At 36.7% G+C, this 22,171-nt stretch overlaps 1 protein-coding gene across 4 annotated transcripts in view; it reads right to left on the bottom strand.

Moving 5' to 3' along the window:
- Positions 1 to 6,845: 6,845 nt before the first annotated feature.
- The window catches only part of LOC100266835 (bifunctional TH2 protein, mitochondrial), a 44,272-nt gene continuing 28,946 nt past the window's right edge, over positions 6,846 to 22,171 (bottom strand). For 2 of the 4 annotated variants that reach the window (XM_059736328.1, XM_010650626.3), the window contains exon 6: positions 6,846 to 7,097. In XM_059736328.1, the coding sequence (XP_059592311.1) occupies positions 7,027 to 7,097 (71 nt within the window). In that variant the 3' untranslated portion in view covers positions 6,846 to 7,026. Of the gene's footprint in view, positions 7,098 to 7,200; positions 7,842 to 22,171 lie in introns of those variants that run through there. The other 2 variants (XM_059736327.1, XM_059736326.1) reach the window with 1 other exon arrangement.

Here is a 22,171-nt window from a genome sequence, read left to right as displayed (position 1 = left end):
GTTTTTTTTTTATGGACTCCTTATTCTTCAAGGAACATTCTGTAAAAATTTCAAATTTTTTTCTCAACCGTCTCAACTGGTTCCCAAAGTTTCAGTTTAGGTAGAATTCATTGAAACATGTCCGAATTCGGAGCATTTGGGCTTGTTTTGATCATATCTCCTTTATTCGACCTCAGAATTGCACACCATTTTTTTTATGGACTCCTTATTCTTCAAGGAACATTCTATCAAAATTTCAAAACTTTTCTCAACCAGCTCAACCAGTTGGCATCTGGTTCAACAGGTTCATCGAGTCAGCTTGTATGAAGCACTGATTTTGGTAATTTTAAAGCCCAATTCCTACATGGCTTGGGCCCATGGGCTCCATATCAGTTTTGGGTTGTATTTTGGATCCATTTTGGGCCTTATTTGGGATTCCTTGCAGCCCACCATGAATCCATATGGATCCTTGGTGGGGAAGCAAGTTGAAAGCTTAAGATAGTCAGCTTGCATGGAGAATGAGGAGGGGAGTTAATGGGGAAGCTGATTCCGAGACTGACTGGAGCTCTTTCCAAAGCTTGAAGGAGAGAAAAATGAAGAGGCTTTGATGGTTGGAGGTCTGGGACTATAAAAGAGAAAAAAATCATATTTGAAGGGATGTCTTCATTTTCTGAGAGGGGGGACTTTGTGGAATCGTGGGAGAGGAATTTTATAAGAGGTTTTTGGAGGGTTTTATTTCGTGAGTGGAGTGAAGAGGTCCTCAGAATTTTGGGGGTCTCAGATACGTTTGGAGAAGCTTTGCAAGTTGAGGGAGTAGATCCTCTGTTTTTAAAAGAAAAACAGAGTAAGGAAACGATGCTTGTGTATGGATCAAGGTTGCTTCTTTGGGCCCCGCTTGAAAGTGGGAATCTTCTGACATTTGAAAGGCTCTGCACATGAAGAAAAGAATGAGAAAGAGGTCCGAGTTTGGATCTTTACCAAGTAAGATTCATGAGGAAATCTCAGGAATTTCATCTATTTGATTGAATTGTCTTTTTTTATGCTCAGCCAATCTTTGGATATCATCTTCTGATTTAAGTAGATTATTCCAGCTATGTGGATTGTTTTAGACTTGTTGTGTATGCACTCACGCTCCCATTCATGGATTTCAATATTCTTTGTGTTTAGTTGATGCATGGGTGTCGGTTTCTTTAGAATCTGATTCATGCTATGTAAGGGTTGGGCTCACTGCCACTCTTAACTATTGTCATCCCTCAAAGTATTGCATGAAATGAGGATAAGGATGAAGGTCGTTTGGTTACTTTTTTTTGGCACACTCGTTCTACTATGTTTTCTTATCTTTCCTCTATCTGGGAATGCATGAGAATTTGGTATGACAGTTGTGGTTTCCTTCAGATTATCTCTCTATTCATATGTTGGTGAATATGTCTCTCCCATTGTTTGATTGATGCTTGATGTTGTTGGGTAAGGAGAGGAAGGCCCAGGCTGTGAGACCCTTTTGTTTTTTTTTATTCAAATGTTTTCTAGGTTCAGTACAGTTTGGATTTATGTGGGATTTAGGCCCACCTCTGAGTGTTGTTTTGGTAGGATATCTCAATTGAAATGTAAGAGGGTCTTGATATCATTGGTTTGAGAAAATGGGCCACCATGACCACTTAGTGTGCTAAGGGTAGTGACCTTTGGGCCGTTCAGATCTCAATTCCAGACTTGCCCACTTGGGGCCTAGTCTTTACTTGAGCATGAATGAGTGGTTAAAGCCTAGGTTGTGCATTTGAGGAAATATTGAATAAAATTCTGATTGCATGTTTGTTTTGAATTTGGGAAATGGGAAGGATATTGATAATTGATTTGGGGAACTCAAGCCATTCCTGTCACATTTCAGTTGATTAAAATCAAAAGACAAAGTAAAGCTTAGGCTTGGCTTACTTGAAGTCAAAGTTCTCCTTAGCTTAGGATTTGGGTGGAGGACTTTCATCCTCCTCATTTTGTCAATGGATGAGGTCTCCATGGCATTCTTTATGTTGGATTTAGGGGTTGTCCATCTTGGACACCCGGTTTAGACTTGAAGTCAAGGGCACTTGGTTGTGTATGAGAGGGTGCCCTCAGTCATCATTGCCTCCTAGGGTTTAGTTTAGTTTGAGAGGGTGGCCTTCATTTTAGTATGATAGGGTGGCTCTGTGGCAGCCTCGATTTTGAAGCACTTTGCATTGTTTCGGTCAGTTCTCCCTCATCCGGGCTTGGAATTGAGTGCCGTTTTTTTTTAGATTCCTTATTCTTCAAGGAATCTTCTGGCAAAGTTTTAGATTTTTTCTCAATCGGATGAACCGGTTGGGAACCAGTTCAACAGGTGGCTTGGTGGCAGCCTTGTTTTATAAATGCTTTGCATTGTTTCGACCGGTTCTCCCTCATTTGGGCTCGGAATTGAGCGTTGTTTGTTTTGTTAGATTCCTTATTCTCTGAGGAATGTTCTGGTAAAGTTTTAGATTTTTTTCTCAACCAGTTGAGCTGGTTGGGAACCTGTTCAATTGGTTATGCTAGGTAGCTCCAGTTTCAGCGTGTTTTGACCCCCATTTTTGTTGTGGCTTAGGCCCTTAGGCTCCAAGGCACTTGTAGGCCACCTTTAGGGTCTAAATCCAGATTTGGTTTGAATTAATATGGGCCCACCTATGAGTTAAGGGTATTATTGGCTAGGAAGGTCGGGGGCTTATTGTGAATGTTTGGCTTAGGCACATTTTGATGTTTGATTAAAAATGCTTGTGTCTATTTATTTGCCCCTATTTGCAGTGCTTAGCTGGGAACCCGAGGTACATACTTAACTTGTTGGGAATTAGATTCATTTGCATGCGTGGGGCTTGGATATGTTTGATCGTTGTGTGTTTATATTGCTTGACTAACCTCTTATGTAGCACTTGGCTAGGGACCACAAGTATGCACCTTTTAGCTTTGATTTGTGGAGACTAAGTGCATGCTAGATACTGAGCAGGTTCATGTGATCCATGTCATTTGTTTAGCCTGATTGATCGATTAATATTTGACCCATATGCTCCCATATACCCAATTCATTAGTCGAGACCGAGTTTCGGGCCTAGAGGGGTGCTACCTCGCATGAGGTACCTTCCCAATAGGTAACCTGATCCCCAAACCCAAAATCTAGTTTTCGCAGATTGCTTTTTCCATACTAGAGTCATTAAGGGTTTTTGTTCTTACTTGATTTTCCCCTTTATAAAATAAAAATAAAAAGTAAGTGGCGACTCCAAACAAAACCGTTCCTCACCGAGGACGGATTTTCCAAAACCCGAAAACACACTTACTTTCCTATTCTTTTAAAAAGCGAGTCGCGCCGGCCCGTGGATTGGGTGAGGGTCCACACCTTACCTTTACTACCAAACCCTATTTCCTTTGTCACCCTCATAAGGGGGCAACACCTTCTTAGAAGAAGCAAAAGACTCCTCCACCCTACATAGGGTCGAGGAAACACCAAGACTTCTCAACTTGCTAGATAGAATCTTCCACCCCCTTAAAAACCCTCTTCTTTCAAGAAACACCAAGAAGAACCTCTTTTCCTCCACTAACCAAACAAAGCAAAATAGAAATTGTCTTGCTCTATTACTATGCAACTCTAACAAATAATGTTTGCCCCTCTTTCCCCCAAACCTTTCTAAAGGGTTTTGCATCCTTAATAACACAACAAGTCTCAACCTCTTCCACTAGCAAAGCCAAACCCTTTCTACCAAACCTAATCCAAGAAGAAAAGTTTGGACTACTTTTGTATATCTTCCCAAGAACCTTCCCTTTGACCTTATTAATTGAAATCTCAATGGTTTTCGAATCAACACTAAACCAACACTTACCATTGGGAGAATCCATTGTCATTGTTCATTGTTTTCTTTGGTGACTTACTTAATTTGATAATGAAAGTATTAGAGTGGTGTAAAAGTAAAATGATCTAGCAATTTCAAGGACAAAATTTTTGTAAGGAGAGGAGATTGTAACATCTCAACCTTAAGTTTGGATAAATGCATAATTTGATTATTTAAAAAAAAAATGGCTTAGTTAAATATAATAGGACTTTAATTTTAAGTTTTGGGCTTGAAATGTACACATTGATTTTGGGCTCATAGAAAATAAGAATAAACAAAAAATGGATGGTTGAATTGTCTTTTCTCTGTTAGAAATCCTATAGATCTATGTTTGGCTATTCTCAATATTTTGTATAGAAGTTACATGGCAAAGTTTCAAGATCATTCTTCAGATCAATTTATATACCCCAAGGTAAACACATCTAACCTTGATTCAATATTTGGATTGATTTCTTTTCAGTAATTTGAAGTAAATAATTTTAAATCACTTATTTATTGAAAATTTGAATCTAATTTAGGTATTAGATGATTTATTAAAAAAAAAAAAAAGAAATTTAGTTGGGAAACCTTGGTCTAGGGTTGAACCTTGTTGCATTCGAAAGAATTAAGGCATTTTATGGTCATAGCATAACACTATTCTACATATATGTTTGAAATAGTGTCGTAAACCATTTTATAATTTGTTATTTATTTTTCTATGCTTTAAAATTATCAATATTTTTGAAGTTTTTAATTAAATAAAACATTTGTTTCATTTTTCTCAAAATCGATCACGTGAAAAGTGCGAGACCCTTATCCATATACCCTTCAAAAATACATCCAACCTTCTTTATCAACTACTTTTAGTTTACTCTTCCATCTCCATCAATGTCCACCTTCTTTATCAACTTGCAATCCCTCCATCCTCCTTTCTTGCTTCAACTCCAACGATGACAAGACCTATCTTAGCTCCTCAACTATGCTGCCAGCAAGCCGGAGAGCCCCAATCAGATCAACAACCAAAGTCAGGACTGAACTGATACCCGTCAAAGAGAGCTTAAAGTTTGAGTAGGAACAATACATCGTCACTTCATCTCTCTAACCATTTTTTCTCTCTCTAGCTTCTCTCTTAACGTGAAGGGTAAATTTCTGGTAGAATATTGATATAATGGAGCAATTTTAGGATTTTTTTTCTTCTTTTCGTTTTCCATTTTTCATCCTCTGGTACAAATTAAAAGCTTGGTGGTGATGTTTTGGTACGCAGGGTGCAGACCACACATCCCTCAGCATGATTACTTGGCAAAAGATTCTTATTCGTGCTTTTGGAACAAAGTTATCAAATGTTATCATGACAAAAGTATAAAATAATAAATAAATAAATCCACAATAGGCCCTATAACAGAAAACCACAAAGTTCTTCCCATATTTCTAATAAGAACAGAGCATAAAAATAAGGTGGAAGTGTCTTAATTGATGCTTGTCCTATTTATAAAGCAGCTAAAACATCTTTCTGATACATCAAATGACATTACAGTAAGTGTTCCAAGACTAAAAGCTTTCATGGGTAAACTTCAAGATAATATAAACAAAGAAATAACAGTAAGTGTTCCTGACTTATACAATATGAGTGAATCACAAAATTTACTTGATTTCATACTGGTTCTATAATAAATTTTATTTGATTTTTTAATGTTAATTTTACTATATATATATAGTGTTAAAATATTTCATTTTATATAGTAAATATTTTAGAATTATTTTATAAAATTTTATTTATTAATAATATTTTTAATATGAAAGTTTAATAAATAAATTTACTACTTAAAACTAATAATGATAAAAATGTCAATTTGACAATTTAGAAAAAATTTATGTGCTAATAATATTTTTAATATGAATGTTTAATAAATAAATTTAGTATTTAAAAATAATAAGGATAAATTGCCAATTAGATGATTTAGAAAAAAATTTAACTTTATCAAACAACCTTTAATAGTTAAAATAAAATTTTCAACTTAAGAATAATTTAACTTAAAGTTATTTTAAATTGTTAAATATTAAGTATTAAATTTTACCAAACACACTCTAAATTACAAGACCCAGAATTTAGAACATAAAAGAATGCCAATTAGATTATAAGCTCCTAAAATGTTCAGAAAATGGAAATAAAAAAAGACCTATAAATGAACTTTATAGTTCATATGTCTTATAAATCAATGACATGAAGCAATCATGTTGTTTAAGAGCCAACCATAAATTAACAGTGCCATAATTAAAATATACATATGGATGGATTAGATGGGTAATTAGCATACAAAAGAAGACTCATCTTAGGGCTATTAATTATTATAAATGATCAAACTGAGATTTCTAGAAACTAGAGATTAAATGATACAATGTTCATACTCATTGCCAGGAACCGGGACTCTTGAACTGAATTAATTGGCCAACTACCCAAAAGCTTTAAGCTATGTGATAATAAGCGAACAATCCAATGTTAAGGTAATAGTTATAACAATATGCCATTACACTTCTTTTTCCTTTGTGTTTTCTTCTCTCTAATTGAGGTTGAGGCAAAGACATAGAACCAAGAGAGGAAAAGCAAATCAGTTATATCTTTTATGTCATGCATAGAGCTCAGTACAAAACTTAGTCCTAGAATCAACCATCAGATTCTTCAAACAAATTCTCCATTCAAACAGAGTGCACCATAACATACAACTAAAAACTGTTAAAAGAAAGCAAATTCTGAGGGACGTTTGAAAACAAACTTAAAAGTTATACCAAATGAATATCATCTCTGGTCGGCTGTGTCACAGATGGCGTACTTCAAGAATAGGGTTCCCAACCTTGACCTGGAAAAACAAACCTCAGATTCTGTCAAATTAGCTATATGGATGCATGAGTCCAGCATCTAAGTATTAATACCATATCCAAGTCAGTATTCATGGTCGAAAAGCACAAAATTTCCAAAACAACCATTAAAACAGGGACCAAGAAATGAATTGTAGAATCTTAATCACAGAATAAGGAGGAATCATGTTTATATATACTTTTAGGAAGAGATCAAGGAATAGCTCACAGGAGCTCATCCGGTTTGACATTAATGTCATTGAAATCCATGTACTATAGAAACTGCCATTTCTGCCAAATATCAAATGGCAATTAACCTATGAAAGCACAAATATAGAACTTAAATTTGAGATATTTATATTAACAGGCAAACTGGTAGGACTCCCTCCTCTTCCTTAATGTTTGCTACCTCGAACCTATCAACACCTGAAAGTTTTTACATAAAAAACAAATTAAAAGAAGAAAAAAAAAGTCAGCAAGAATATAGAGCATAAGAGAGAGAGAGAGAGAGAGAGATTACAGGAGATCATAAATAACCCCACTTGTTATTAGCATATCAAGCCGGAACAGATTGATGTTTATATCTGTGAATGGACAATCCCATAGGAACACATGAAGGGAAGAGAAAAGTTGATATGTGAGCTGTAATAAAACTAGCCACCCACTTGTATCTGTGTGTTCCATTATATATATATAAAGATTTCTTCCTTTATCCTAATTACCAAGAAGACAAGGGCATGAGAACAAGAAAATGACTCTACCACCCCAAAATGAAGGCATGTATTTCAGCCCAGCTAGAGACTGTGTAAAGAGTTCCGGATAGCCCCTTCCAGCGAGAGGAACTTCCTTCAACATATTCTTTCTGTTTCTTAACCAAGAAACGAAACAATGGAACAAACGAAACTCCAAATTGACTGCCCACTCTCTTTAGACTTGAGCTTGACCCAATCACTATGCCTACATCTGCATTAAGCAGGCAAAGTAAGTCACCCACAGAGTCTCCAATATAGACAGTCAAGTTCTTTCTGTCATTGCTGCAGTTCTCTAGGATATTGAGGAAAGCTTTAAGCTTGTCAATGGGAGACTCCACATTTTTAACAATTTCACCATTGGAAATAGACTCCTTGAAAGCGAACTCATTTGCATGCACGTTCAGAACATGTAAACCCCCTGGCCAATGAAAACAAACAAATAAATAAATAAACAAAATATGACTTTATGTGTAGATTCATCACATAATCTGCAAAAATAAATTTCATGAATTTTTAGCTATGATATTTAGCTCTAAATTCTAACTAAGCATATCCACTTATGTTTGTTGTTGACTGATGTATATGTATACATATGTTATCCTCAAAGTTCCAAATTTTTAAGGTTCACCATCCTTCCTTCCCCACTAAAAAAGAAATTAAACAAAAAAAAAAAAAGCTAATATATTAAATAAAAAATTTTATTTACTAATCACCATCATTTTCAATGTCAACATTCAAATGAAAATTCTTTAATATTCATTATAAAAATAAACTTACTTGACTTCTAATATAGTATTTGGCAACAAGAATGTAGTTTTTCATATATGATTATTTTGCCTATTTTTCTTTTTAACGATCAATTTTTATTTTTTTTTAGTACATTTTAAATAATTAATATAATAAATTCTTTTAACAAAAAAAAAAAGAAAATTGAATTTGATTTTTCTTAAAAATTATGGAAAATAGTTGAAGATATATGTATCATTATATCGTTAAATCATGTATCATATTGTTTATCATATATGTATCATAAGATACACTTTAAGATAAGATACATAAAAAAATGTACCTAATTGTTGTATTGTATTATCGTAAATTTTCAACAACTATGTATGGAACAACAAGAACTCAATTGTTTTCCTACATTGCTGGAGGGTAAAGAGGAATTTTCCTAAGTAATGAGACATTTTTAAAGGTTTTTTACTATTAGAAGATTTGACAAATTATGATGAGATTTGAATGGCTACAATTTGTTTGTAAATAAAGTAATTGATTTGTATGGTTGTATATTATATTAATTTCCTTATTCCTTCCCTAGAAATCTGTCTATAATTAGGTTCAATCGCATATTTTTAGGATAAAATCTGATTTAGTTTCATATGTTATTTTTCTATACAACTTGTTCATATATTACCTTGTCATCCATCTGATTTCGAATGAACAAATTATTTAGAAACTTGGTTTTCATTTTCATGTAGTCAAAGTTGGAAAAGAATTTATGGCTATTCCCTCTATGAAAAAGAAAAAAAATAATAATAATCTTTGTTGGCCTTCATTACTAGTTTTTCCTATCCTTTTCTTTTCTTTGTTTTTTCTTTTTTTTTTTTTTGTCAATTTTCCTTGACCATGTCCGAAATCTTTGAAAATACCTCCACGAATATCTCTTCATTTCAAACTAAAGCTGTCACAGATCTAGACAATCCAATGTTCCAAATTACAACAAAAAAATTGAATGAAAAAAATTTCTTTGAGTTATCCTAATCAGCGAAACTTTTTCTCACCAGTAGAGGAAGGATTAAGCATTTTCGTGGTACCATTAAGGAACTAAAGAAGTTTGATTTATCTTATAAATTATGGGAAGTAAAGAATTTCATGATTATGTCATGGCTGCTAAATGTGCAACTAAAAATTGGTAAACAATTCTTGTACCTCTCCTCAATCAAAGAAGTTTGGGATGTCGTCTTGCAAACCTTTTCAAAGAAAGGAAATGCTGCTCGAATTTATGAGTTGAAGAGTATGATTCATAATACAAAGTAGAAAATGTCACAGTAACAACCTACAACAATACCTTGAAAGTTTAGCATTAAGAGTTGGATCTTCATTAACACTTTGAAATGGAATCTACAGCAGATCCATCAATATTGACTAAGATGTTGGAACGAGATCATGCATTTGACTTTCTTGCTACTCGTAAGCTTGATTGGATAAGGTAAGTAGGGTACTTGGAAAAGAACCTTTTCCATGCTTAAGTGAAGTTTATTCTTCTTAAGTATGTAGTGAAGAAAGTAGAAGTTTCACGTTAGCACCAGCCTCACAAGAGAATTTGCCATCAAAGCTACTCAAAATGGTAAACCTAATGGTCCTTTGGGTTCCTTCAAATCACGACAAAAGAGGGCTAGAGAAAAAGATTATAGATGGTGTGATTATTGACACAAACTAAGACACATGAAGGAGACATGCTAAAAGTTGAATGGAAAGCCACCACTTGGTGATAAAGGAAACAAATAGCTTTTAATGCTTATTAGAGTGTTACTATAGAGATCCCAAAACCAAAAAGTGCTACTCAATCCTTAGTGAAGTTTATATAAGATGATGGGACAGTTTGGGAATTCCACTAACTCATCCGCTCTCTTAGCACAATCAAGTAATATAAATCCCTTAGTGTTTGAGAATTTATGTGATTCTCTAACTTGCAGAAATCAATATAGAGTTGTAGGGATTTTGGTAAAATAAAGTAGTTTCCTAATTGTAACACTTTCCTAATTTTCATGTAATTAGTAAGGTTGTCCCTTGATTGTGGGGGATTGATAGGATTATGATACGATGTCAAACCCTCTTTAAATAGGTTGTAGGTAATTTGTATATATATTTTTCCTTTGTAAAGGATTATTCAATACAGCATAAAAAAAAAAATTTTCCTCATATGGTATCAAAGCTCTCGCTCTTTGGTAAAAAATTTATGCAAAATCCTACGTCTTTTCTTGCTGAAAAATTTTTATGAGAAATTTGATTCTCTGAAAAATCCCTTCCTGTTGTCCATTATTCAGTCCTATCCATTATTCAGCCATGTTTGAAACATCTGAAATTAACCCTATTGCTGTGATTACTGAAAACCAATCTAGAGAGATGCAACAAAACTCTCCAAAAGAGGACTTGCAGAATATTCAATTGTCATCTATTGAATGGCAGAAACTACTTACAATGGTCACAAGTGGTGAAGACTTTTCTGAAAGGAAAAGGGAAATTATGTCATTTGATGGGAACCAGACCTACTTAGAATGATCCTACCTTTGTCAAATAGGATGAGGAAGATTCCATGATCATGTCTTGGTTATGGAATTCAATGTTGCTTGAAGTAAGCGGTACTTGTATGTTTCTAACAAGAGCAAGGGAGATTTGGGAAACAGTTCGCCAAACCTATTCCAAGATGCAAGATGTAGCCTTGATTTATGAAATCAAGACAAAAATAACAACCAAACAAGGTACTCTTTCAATCACTGAATACTCTAATGTCATGAAAGGACTTTGGCTTGAATTGGACTATTATCAAAATTTTCAAATGAAGTGTAGTGAAGATGCTGCTATGTTATTAAAGAGTGTAGAAAGGGAAAGGCTTTTTGAGTTTCTTGCAGGACTTAATCTTAAGTTTAACCAAGTCCGAGTGCAAGTTTTAGGAAAAGAAACTCTACCCTCATTGTAGGGTGTTTTCTCAATAATTCGAGCCAAAGAAAGCCAAAGAGGTGTCACACTTGAATCACAACCCCAAAAGGGTCTACCATGGTTTCCACAAAAACAAGTGATGAAGGAATCAAGAGGGATGCTAAGAGACAAGGAAGCGCAACTGAAACCGTTAAGAACGAGTCAACAAGGTCGTTCAACCATGATAGAGTATGGGGCACTTATTGTAAGAAGCCTTGTGACACTAAAGAAACTTGTTGCAAACTCCATGGGAAACCCCAAGGAGTAGGCCGGAATGGTGGTTTTAAGGGTGGACAGCAAAGAGGACAGGCTCACTTGACTCATGCAGAAGGTCATCCTTATGAGAATTTCAATTCAAATAGCTAGGAGACTGGAGGATTCAATAAGGAGATAGAGAGACTGAGAAATCTCCTTAATTCCCTTGAAAAAACGAATGGATCGTGTTCATTTGCACAATTAGGTAAGTTTCCTACTTCTTATGCCCTTAGTGCCTCAAACACACTCCACAATGATTCTTGGGTCATAGACTTTAGAGCAACCGATCATATGACTTGTTCTTCTCAGTCATTTATCACTTATAATCCTTGTCCTAGTAATAAGAAAATCAAAATTGCAGATGACTCTTTCACTACTGTTGCAGGGTAGGGAACCATTACTTTATACCCCTCTCTTCCACTCAAAAATGTGTTGCATGTTCCTCAATTGTCTATCAATCTTTTGTTTCTTCATCAAGTTACTAAAGATTTGGATTGTAGAGTGACTTTCTATCCAACTTACTGTGTTTTCCAGGATCGGGTTATGGGGAGGATGATTCAACTTGCAAAGGAAAAGGATGGATTCTATTTCCTTGAGACAAAAGGGTGGAAGTTGCAACCAGCCTTCACATTCCTATTTATCCAATAATTTTTCCTTCAATAAAGATGACATTTGGCTTCAACACTTTCGTCTTGCACATCCACCATTTAGTTTTCTCAAAGATACGTTTCCTTTACTATTAAAAAATGTTGATGTTAGCAATTTACATTGTGATATTTGTGAGTTTGCTAAACATCATCGTGTTTCCTTTCCTTTGAGTAATACAAGAACATCTTCTCCATTTTCTTTGATTCACTCTGATATTTTTGGGGACCATCTAAAATTCCTAATGTTTCGAGTGCAAAGTGGTTTGTCTCATTTATTGATGATTACACAAGGGTAACATGGGCATTTCTCTTGAAACAAAAATCCGAAGTGAGTGAAGTTTTTCCAAATTTTTTCAAAATGATCAAAAACCAATTTGGGGTCTGCATTAAGAGGTTAAGGAGTGATAATGCAAGGGACTATTTTAATCAAACCCTATCAACTTTTCTTCAAAAAGAAGGTGGTGTTCATCATTCATCCTGTGTAGATACTCCACAACAAAATGGGGTCGTTGAACGGAAAAATAAACACTTACTTGAGGTTACACAAGCACTTTTGTTTCAAACACATGTTCCTAAATCTTATCGGGGAGAAGCCGTGTTGACGGCAGCATACTTAATAAACCGAACACCCATGAGTTCTACGATTCAAGAGTCCTATGAGTGTTTTTTCCAACCATTTTCCAGATTCTCGCATCACTTGCAAGCTTACTCCTAAAGTTTTTTGGTGTGTTAGCTTTGCGCATATTTATGCCCACAACTAGGGAAAGCTTGACCCACATGCCTTGAAGTGCATCTTTCTAGAATATTCCGCCACAAAAAAAAAAAAAATGGATATAATTGTTATCATCCACCTTCAAGGAAATTCTTTATCTCCATGGATGTTACTTTTGCTAAAAAAACAATTCTTTTTCTCCACTCCTTATCTTCAAGGGGAGACAACCACTACAAAAGATAAGGATAAGAATCAGTTTCTCTTCCATCAGGTTCATCAAATTTTACTTCACCCCAGCAGCTACTATCCTCCTTCGTGTTACCTAAGTCATTTCTTGCAACTCCAAGCAACAATCAACCTGAAATAGAGCCTAAAACAGAAATTCCAACCTCGATTTCTGCTAATGCTCAGCCACTCCAAGTGTACTCTAGGAGAAGGATGTCAATTCCTCCACCTTTGCAAGTTCAAGAATCCAATTCGCAACCAGATATGGAAACATCTCCTACTATAAATGATCTAGGTGCTCCCATAGCACTTAGGAAGGGAATTAGAAATTGCACTCAACATCCAATATCTCATTTTGTTTCTTTAGACAAACGATCTCCTCAATACAAGAGTTTTTTTCATCCAAGTGAATTCTATTCAAATTCCTCAAACTTACCATGAGGCACTTAGGGATAAGAATTGGAAAAATGCCATGAATGAGGAAATAAAGGCATTAAATAAAAATCAAACTTGGGAAATAGTGGACCTTCCTAAAGGAAAAAAGATTGTGGGGTGTAAATGAATGTTTACAGTAAAACATAAAGTTGATGGGTCTTTAGAAAGATAGAATGCAAGATTAGCAGTCATATGGGTTTGATTATCAAGAAACTTTTGCACCTGTGGCAAAAATAAATATCGTGTGTGCTCTTATCTTTGGTAGCTAACTTTGACTGGTGTTTACAACAATTGAAAAATGTATTTTTTGCATGGTGATTTGGAAGAAGTGTATATGGAGACACCATTGGGTTTTGACCAATTATTTGACATGAATAAAGTTTGCAGGTTGAAGAAAGCTTTGTATGGGTTGAAACAGTCTCCAAGAGCATGGTTTGGAAGATTTACTAAAGTAACGTTGAAGATGAAGTACAAAGAAAGTTAAGGAGATCACACATTGTTGATTAAACACTCAGCTTCAAGAGGAGTTATAACATTAATTGTGTATGTTGATGATATAATTGTGACAGGTAATGATCCAATGGAAATGCAATAACTTAAAGACCAATTGGCCATGGAATTTGAAATAAAAGAACTTGGAAAGCTCAAGTATTTCCTAGGAATTGAAGTAGCTTGATCAAAAGAAGGAATATTTGTGTCGCAACAAAAGCATGTACTTGATCTCTTCAAGGAATTTGGAATGTTAGGATGCAAGCCTATTGACACACTGATTGAACCAAATCACAAGCTAGGTGAGGCTAGTGATGATACACCAATGGATTGAGGAAGATATCAAAGGTTGGTTGGCAAGTTAATTTACCTTTTGCACACACGACCAGATATAGCATATGTCGTGAGTGTGATAAGGCAATTCATGCATAACCCAAAGGATGTTCATTTTCAAGTTGCCTATAGAGTTCTCCGATATCTCAAGAGTACCCCTGGGAAAGGAATTTTGTTTAAGAAATGTGCAAAGCTAAGCCTTGAAGCATACATAGATGCTAACTCAGTTGGGTCGGTTGTGGATAGAAGGTTAACTTTAGGGCATTGCACACTACTTGGAGGAAATTTAGTAACTTAGAGAAGTAAGAAGCAAATTGTGGTGGCTAAGTCAAGTGTCGAGGCAAAGTTTAAAGCCATGGCTCATGACATTTTTGAACTTTTGTGGTTGAAAATCATTCTTGATGATCTCAAAATTAAGTGGAAGGGACTAATGAAGTTGTATTGTGACAAAAATTCAGCCATCAACATTGCTCATAATCCGGTTCAATATGACTGAACCAAACATGTTGAAGTCGATAGACACTTCATCAAAGAGAAGCTTGAGAGCGGGTTGATATGTACACCATATGTCCCAACACATGCACAATTGACAAATATTTTAACCAAGGGATTGGCCAACTCTTCATTCCAAGAGGTTACAAGCAAGCTGGGAATGGATAATATCTATTCGCCAACTTAAGGGGGAGTGTTGGAGAATCTATGTGATTCTTTGACTTGCATAAATTAATATACAACAGTAGGGATTTTGGTAAAATAGAATAGTTTCCTAATTGTAACACTTTCCTAACTTTCATATAATTAGTAAGGTTGTCCCTTGATTTTGGGGATTGATAGGATTGTGATAAGATGTCAAACTCTCCTTAAATAGTCTGTAGATAATCTATATATATATTTTTTCCTTGTAAAGGATTATTCAATATAGCAGAAAATAATTTTTTTCCTCACTCAATGTTCTTGAGAAGTCTCCATCTAAACCCTGAATCATTGATCCAAGGGCTTCAAATCACATGACTAATGAATCACATGGTTTTCTAAACCACAATCATATGCTCGACAAAAAGGTAAAGTCACTATTGCCAATGAATCTTCTATCCACATAAATGGTAAAGGCTTTGTTTCTATTTTTGTTTCTCCTTCATTGACTATAAACTATGTTCTTCATGTACCTAAAATTATTTGGAATTTATTGTCCATTAGCAAAGTGACCAAGTCCCTTAATCATCGTGCAACTTTCTACCCTACTCATTACATTTTTCAGGACCTAGCAATGGGGAAGAAGATTGGTAGTACTAAAGAGAGATGGTCTATTTTACTTTGAAACTAAGAAAACTAGACAGCCTTTCTTTCAAAGATCATTGATAATATAAAGAAATGGATACTTGATTGTTGCATTATAGATTTGGTCATCCAAACTTCATCTCTTAAATTACTACTTTCTCAATTATTTGTTGTTTTTAAACTTTCCAAATTTCAATGTCAAGTTTGTGAGTTGTCCAAGAGTTCATCGTGTTCTTTTTCCTTTGAGCAATAGAAAATCCAAAATTCCTTTCTCTGAGATCCATACTGATGTATGGAAACCATTTTTTATTTTTTATTTTTTATTTTTTTTGAGGAATAGATGTATGGGAACCATTTACTAGTAGTTTTATTGATGATTGCACAAGAATAACATAGATCTATTGCCTAAAGGAAAAACTAGAAGTTGCTCCTTGCTCCTTGCTTCAGAACATTTCATTTGATGATCCACATCCAATTCCATACCAAAATCCAAGTGTTAAGGACATATAATAGGAAAGAGTATTTCAATAACATTCTAGGTTCATAGCTTTTTGAAAATGTGTTCATACATTATTCTTCTTGCAATGATACACCCTAGCAAAATGGAGTAGCTAAGAGGAAAAATAAGCATTTAGTTACGATAGCTAGAGCTTTGATGTCTACAAAAAATGTACCCAAAATCTACTTCACTAATATTATGTTAATTGTAATGTATCTTATTAATTGTTGGAAATTCCAAAGCCATTAATAGTTCTCAAGTGTCATTTTCTTAGTATTAATCCCTTTGGCTTTCTTCCTCTTAAAATATTTGGAGGTGTTGCATTTGTTCATATTCACAGTGAAAAAGGTCTAAACTTCATCCTAAAGTTCTTAGGTGTATATTCTTAGGTTAATCTCCTACATAAAAAGGGTAAAGTGTTTCCATCGTCCAAAAAAAAAACAAGACTATTGACATCAAATTCTTTGACTCTCATACCATCCTAGGACAAATCCTCAAGGGGAGAAAACTAGAGTCAAAGATTTGTCCTATTCCTTGAGTCAAGCCTCTTACATTGTATATCTAGCCATAAATGACCTTTATTCTTCTTGAATCTGATCAACCTATAGGCTAATGAAAACAGGAATGAGCTGGAAAAGCAACAAGATGAAGGCAATAAAAATGGGCAGTAGCATCGACAACTTGAGTCAACCTTAGGGTTTGAATCTTTATAGACAAAAGTTGAAAAATAATGACAAAATTGTGGAGAATAACACAAGAATTGAAAAGACACCATTGGTTTACTCTAGAAGGAAACATGATAATTTGATAGATCTCATCTCATCTCTCTCTTTCTCTCACACTCAATCTTCAACTCCAGAGATAGGTAGTGCACATCCCTTACCTTCTTCAAGTGCTTTATTTGAATTTGACTTAGATATTTCAAATGCAATTAGGAAAGGGATTAGAACTTGAACCAAACACCCTTTGTCTAATTTTATGTCTTATCATTGTCTTAGTCCTAGCTACAAAGCCTTCACCACTAATTGGATCTCAGAATCTATTCCCAACAATATACAAGAAACTCTAAATGAGCCTAAATGGAAGGAAGCTCTATGTGAGGAGATGAGAACTTTACATAAGAATGAGACTTGGGAAGTTGTAAAGTTACCATGTGGGAAAAGCAATAGGCTACAAATGGATGTTTACCATTAAATACAAGGTAGATGGTTCAATAAAGAGACATAAGACTAGATTGGTAGCTAAAGGACATATGAAAACTCTTGGAATTGATTTATTTATTTTTTTTGATAGATAAACCCACAGAAGATATATTAGAAAAAGGGTGCTTAAAAGGCAACCCAAAGCATATAGGGAGTATACATGAGTCACCAAAAGACAAAAAACAACAAAAAAGGCAAACACTCACCAACCCTAAACAAGAACCCAACCAATCAACAAAGTTAATTAAAGAGGGGTCCTACATCTAAACAAGACTTAGCCCAAGAGAAGAAATTACAAACAAAAGAATTTTTCATTCTTTGAATCGACAAAACCTCATTATCAAAAACTATCCTGTTTCTTTCCTTCCAAACCGTCCAAAATAAACAGAGAGGAGCTTCCCGCCAAGTCTTTCCACACTTCTTGTCCACAAAGGAAGCGAACCAACCTAAGAGAGTGTCTCTAACCGTAAGCGGAAGGACCCAATTAACACCAAACAAAGAAAACACGAGATCCCACAAAACCCTCATCTTGGAGCAATGCACAAGGATGTGATTTATTGTCTCCTCTTTAGCACAACACAAGACGCACTTGTTAGCTAAATTCCAGCCCCTCCTCTTTAGTTGATCTTGGGTTAGAACCTTCCCCAATGAAGCTTCCCAAGCAAAAAAACCCACCTTTGTAGGAACACAAGGGCTCCAAATGATACTCCACGGAAACGGGACTGCACAGCTAGGATCAAGAGAATAAAGGGATTTTACAGAAAAAATCTCATTCTTTGACACTTTCCACACCACTCTGTCCTCCACACCAACGGTTAGCCTCTTTCCTTGCAAGGTCGAAAGGAGCCTTTCCACCGCCTCCACCTCCCAATCGTTGAAAGATCTAGAGAAACGGGGAATCCAACCCCCCTCTTCCCCCAAAGAATCCTAGCAATCCGCTACCCACACATCTTTAGAGACCGCTAAGGCAAACAAAGAGGGAAAAGCCTCACAAAGGGAATTATTCCCACACCAAACGTCCTTCCAAAATCTCACCCTTCTACCATCCCCCACAAAGAAGGAAACATTTTAAGCAATAGAGAACCTTCCTTTCTAATTTCCTTCCAAAACCCCACCCTATAGCCCTCCCTAACCTCATAGGAGTTCCACCCTCCACCTTCTTTCCCAAACTTCCTACTAATTACAAGCTTCCAAAATGACTCCCTTTCAACTGCAAAGCGCCAACTCCATTTGCACAGAAGGGCCCTATTGAGTATAGAAAGATTTCTAATCCCCAATTCACCCATCTTTTTAAGAGAACAAACTACAACCCACTTTACAAGATGGGGCCTCTTCTCCAACGCTCCTCCACCCCAGAGGAAATCCCTTTAGATTTTCTCAAGTCTCAATTTAACAACTCTTGGCATGCGCATCAAGGACATGAGATAGATTGGCATGCTAACCAGAGTGCTCCATATGGGAGTGATTCTCCCTCCCTTAGAAATGAACTGCCTCTTCCACAAGGCAAGTCTCTTCCACATCCTCTCTTCCACGCTATCCCACACCACCACTGACTTGTGCGAAGCACCCAAAGGGGAGCCCCAAATAAGTGGAAGGAAGAGTTCCCACTTTGCAACCAAGTTCAGAAGCCAAAACCTCTACATTTTCTACTCTTCCCACCAAAAAAATTTCACTCTTATTCAAATTGATACTCAGCCCAGAAATGGCTTCAAACCACATTAACAACCAACTTAAAAAAGCCATTTACGCTTGGGAATCCTCACAAAAGACCAACGTATCATCAACAAATAGCAAGTGAGAAACTTGAATCCCATTGCCACCCCTCCCCCTTATCCTGCAACCTGTAAGGAAACCCCCCCTTACTGCTTTGTTAATGAGGCAACTTAAGGCCTCCATCCCTAATACAAATAAGTAAGGGGAAAGGGGGTCCCCTTGCCCCCTTGCCTTAACCCCCTAGTGCTTTGGAAAAAACCTGTTGGCGATCCGTTAATCAAAACTGAAAATGAAGCAGTGGAGATACACCAACTAATCCAACCAGCCCATTTCTCCCCAAAACCCATTTTTTGCATCACTGTCAGCAAAAAATCCCAATTAATATGATCGTAAGCCTTCTCTAAGTCCAATTTACACAACACACCACTTTCATTCCTTTTCAGCAAAGAGTCTATGGTCTCATTAGCAATTAACGCAACATCAAGGTTTTGCTTTCCTTCAACAAACGCATTTTGGGTTGATGACACCACCTTTCTCACTACCTTCTTTAACCTATTAGCTAAGACCTTAGCAAGCAGCTTGTACAAACCTCCCACCAAACTAATGGGTCTAAAATCACACAAATCATTAGCCCCGCCTTTCTTAGGGACTAAAACCAAGAACGTGGTGTTCAGGCTTTTGACAAATTTTCCCCTCAAAAAAATCCTTGAAAAACCCCATTATCTCATCTTTGACAAAATCCCAGCAAAACTGCCAGAAAGCAAGGGAAAACCCATCCGGACCAAGAGCCTTGTCCCCATTCAGCTCTGAAAGAGCCAAAAACACCTCTTCCACAAAAAACATCTCCTCCAACCTGGTTGCCTCCTCAACCCCACTTCTGCCAAACTCCAGACTATCCATACTAGGGTGCCAACCACCAAGATCCGATAACAAATTCTGATAAGCCCTCACCACACCCCTCTGAATTCCTTGATCTTCTAACAGTCAGATGCCATTAACTTTAATCTTTTTCAGACAATTCCTCCTTCTGTTAGAATTTGTCATCTTATGAAAGAATCTCGTGTTTTTATAACCTTCCTTCAACCACGTTTCTCTTGATTTTTGTCTCCACGAAATTTCCTTCATAAGCGCCCACTTCTTGAACTCCTCCCTAGCCTCCCTTCTAGCCTCTAACTCCTGCTCGTTTAAAACTCTTAGCCGCTCCTAATCATCCTAAAAAGACACTTTGTCCAGAGCCAACCTCTTGTTCACTCCCACTTTTCCAAACACTTCCTTGTTCCAATTCTTCAACTTGATTTTTAAAGCCTTTAATTTTTCTGTCAGGATAAAACTATAAGACCCACTGTAGTTGAAACCTTGCCACCAGTCCTTTAGCAGCTCCTTAAACCCCTCCTCCTTCAACCACATATTCTCAAATCGAAATGGAATTGGACCTCCTCACACCACCCCCATCCAACAGAATTGGGAAGTGATCAGACATCGGCCTTGGGAGAGTACACTAAGTCACCCCGCTAAAATGATTCTCCCAATCCTCCGAAATCAGAAAGCGATCCAGTCTTGACCTGGATAGACCATTCAGCCCTCCGCTCCATGTAAAAGGCCCCCCCTGAAAAGGCAAATCTCTTAAAGCCAACTCATCAATCACCTCCGAAAACCTTCTCATGGACCCAAACATTCTTCCTTCTCTACTACGCTCGTTGGGAAATCTGATCACGTTAAAGTCCCCTTCAATACACCAAGGATCAATCCACAACATTCAAATGGCACCTAACTCTTCCCAAAACAGATCTCTGAATCTTTTCAAGGTAGGTCCGTAGACCCCCGTAAAAATTCACAAGAAGCTATCCTCGCAATTTTTAAAGCGACACAAAATTGAGAAGAGACCCACCTCCATACCTACTAACTCCAAAACTCTATTATCCCAGAAAACTACCACCCCACCAGCTGCCCCCCTTGCACTCACTGCACCCCAACCTAAGAATCTTCCCACACCAAAACTATGAACTACCCCCTGGGTTATATCTTGAATTTTGGTCTCCTACAGACACACCAAATCCACTTTTTGCGACCTGATCAAGACCTTAATCACCTTCCTTTTATTTCTATCATTGGCCCCTCTTAACATTCCAAGATAAAATCTTTAACTTCATCTGATGGTCGAGAGTCTGGCCCCACCTTCTCTAACCAAAGAGTTCTCCTTTCTCGCACCATTATAATTGATGGACCACTTTAATTTTTTCAATTCATGATCAAACTTAGTTGACCCTGAGTGTCACAGGATGCTTCAAATGAGCCTCCCTATGGGTTTATATAGAGCCCAGGAAGCTTCTGGAGACTCTTGGAGCCATCTACACTTAGCCATTAGTGGGAAGAGTGTGGAAGGCTCTAGAGATGTCTGGCGAAGTCCACACATCTCTACACTATGGTGAAAGGCATGAGAGGAGTACAAGGCTTTCTAGAGAATTCTAGGAATCTCTTGTATATTCTTGTACATAGGATTGTACATAGAATTGTGTAGGGTATTCTAGAATTTTCTTGATTTGTAAGGAACCCTCCAAGGTTCCAGAGAGTTCCATTGATGCTTATAAATAGGTGAGGCCCTCATTTGGCCAAGGCACCACCCAAAAACCACCCAAACCACTTCCTAACCAAGTGAATTCTCAAAGCACTTGTAAAGGCTTCCTTGAGTAACAAAAAGCTTCCATTCTTTAAGAGTTGCCTACTACGCCTTCTAAAACTTCCGAGTCGTGAGCATCTTAGTCTAACAAGCTAAGCATTGGGAGTAAGGCTAACTTAGCAAGATCAAGTGTCTTGACTTGTCTAAGTGTCGCACGAGCTTAAGAAAAGACTAAGTCTGTGACACTGAGATTCCTTTCTTATTATTTTGCTCTCTTCTTCTCTTGGTCCTTAGAAGCGAATTCAAAATTTCACCTTCAAAACCTTCCGTAGAAAAACCCAAAAACTTGTTGAACCTCGCCAGGCAGCTATCGTCCCATTGACAGCCTTTCTCCTCCAGATCCTGTAACAACTCCACAAACTCACCCCCCAACACCTTCTTCAACCAAAGACTTCTCCCCCTCATAGGCCATCTCCCCATTGCTGCCATCAGCCAGAATAATACTTAGAGGAATCTGCTCCTCTCCGTCATTCATAGAGGCCAAACCAATGAAGGACCCCTCCTTCAACACAGCCCAACTGAATCCAGAAGAAAGAGTAGAAGAAGAGAGCTCTCAACACCACCCCCCCCCCCTCCCCCTCTCC

The sequence above is a fragment of the Vitis vinifera genome, chromosome 4 (genome assembly GCF_030704535.1).
Source record: "Vitis vinifera cultivar Pinot Noir 40024 chromosome 4, ASM3070453v1".
Classification (NCBI taxonomy): Eukaryota; Viridiplantae; Streptophyta; class Magnoliopsida; order Vitales; family Vitaceae; genus Vitis; species Vitis vinifera.
The sequence above is the reverse complement of the archived record's forward strand: the minus strand, read 5'-3'. Positions and strand labels throughout refer to the sequence as shown.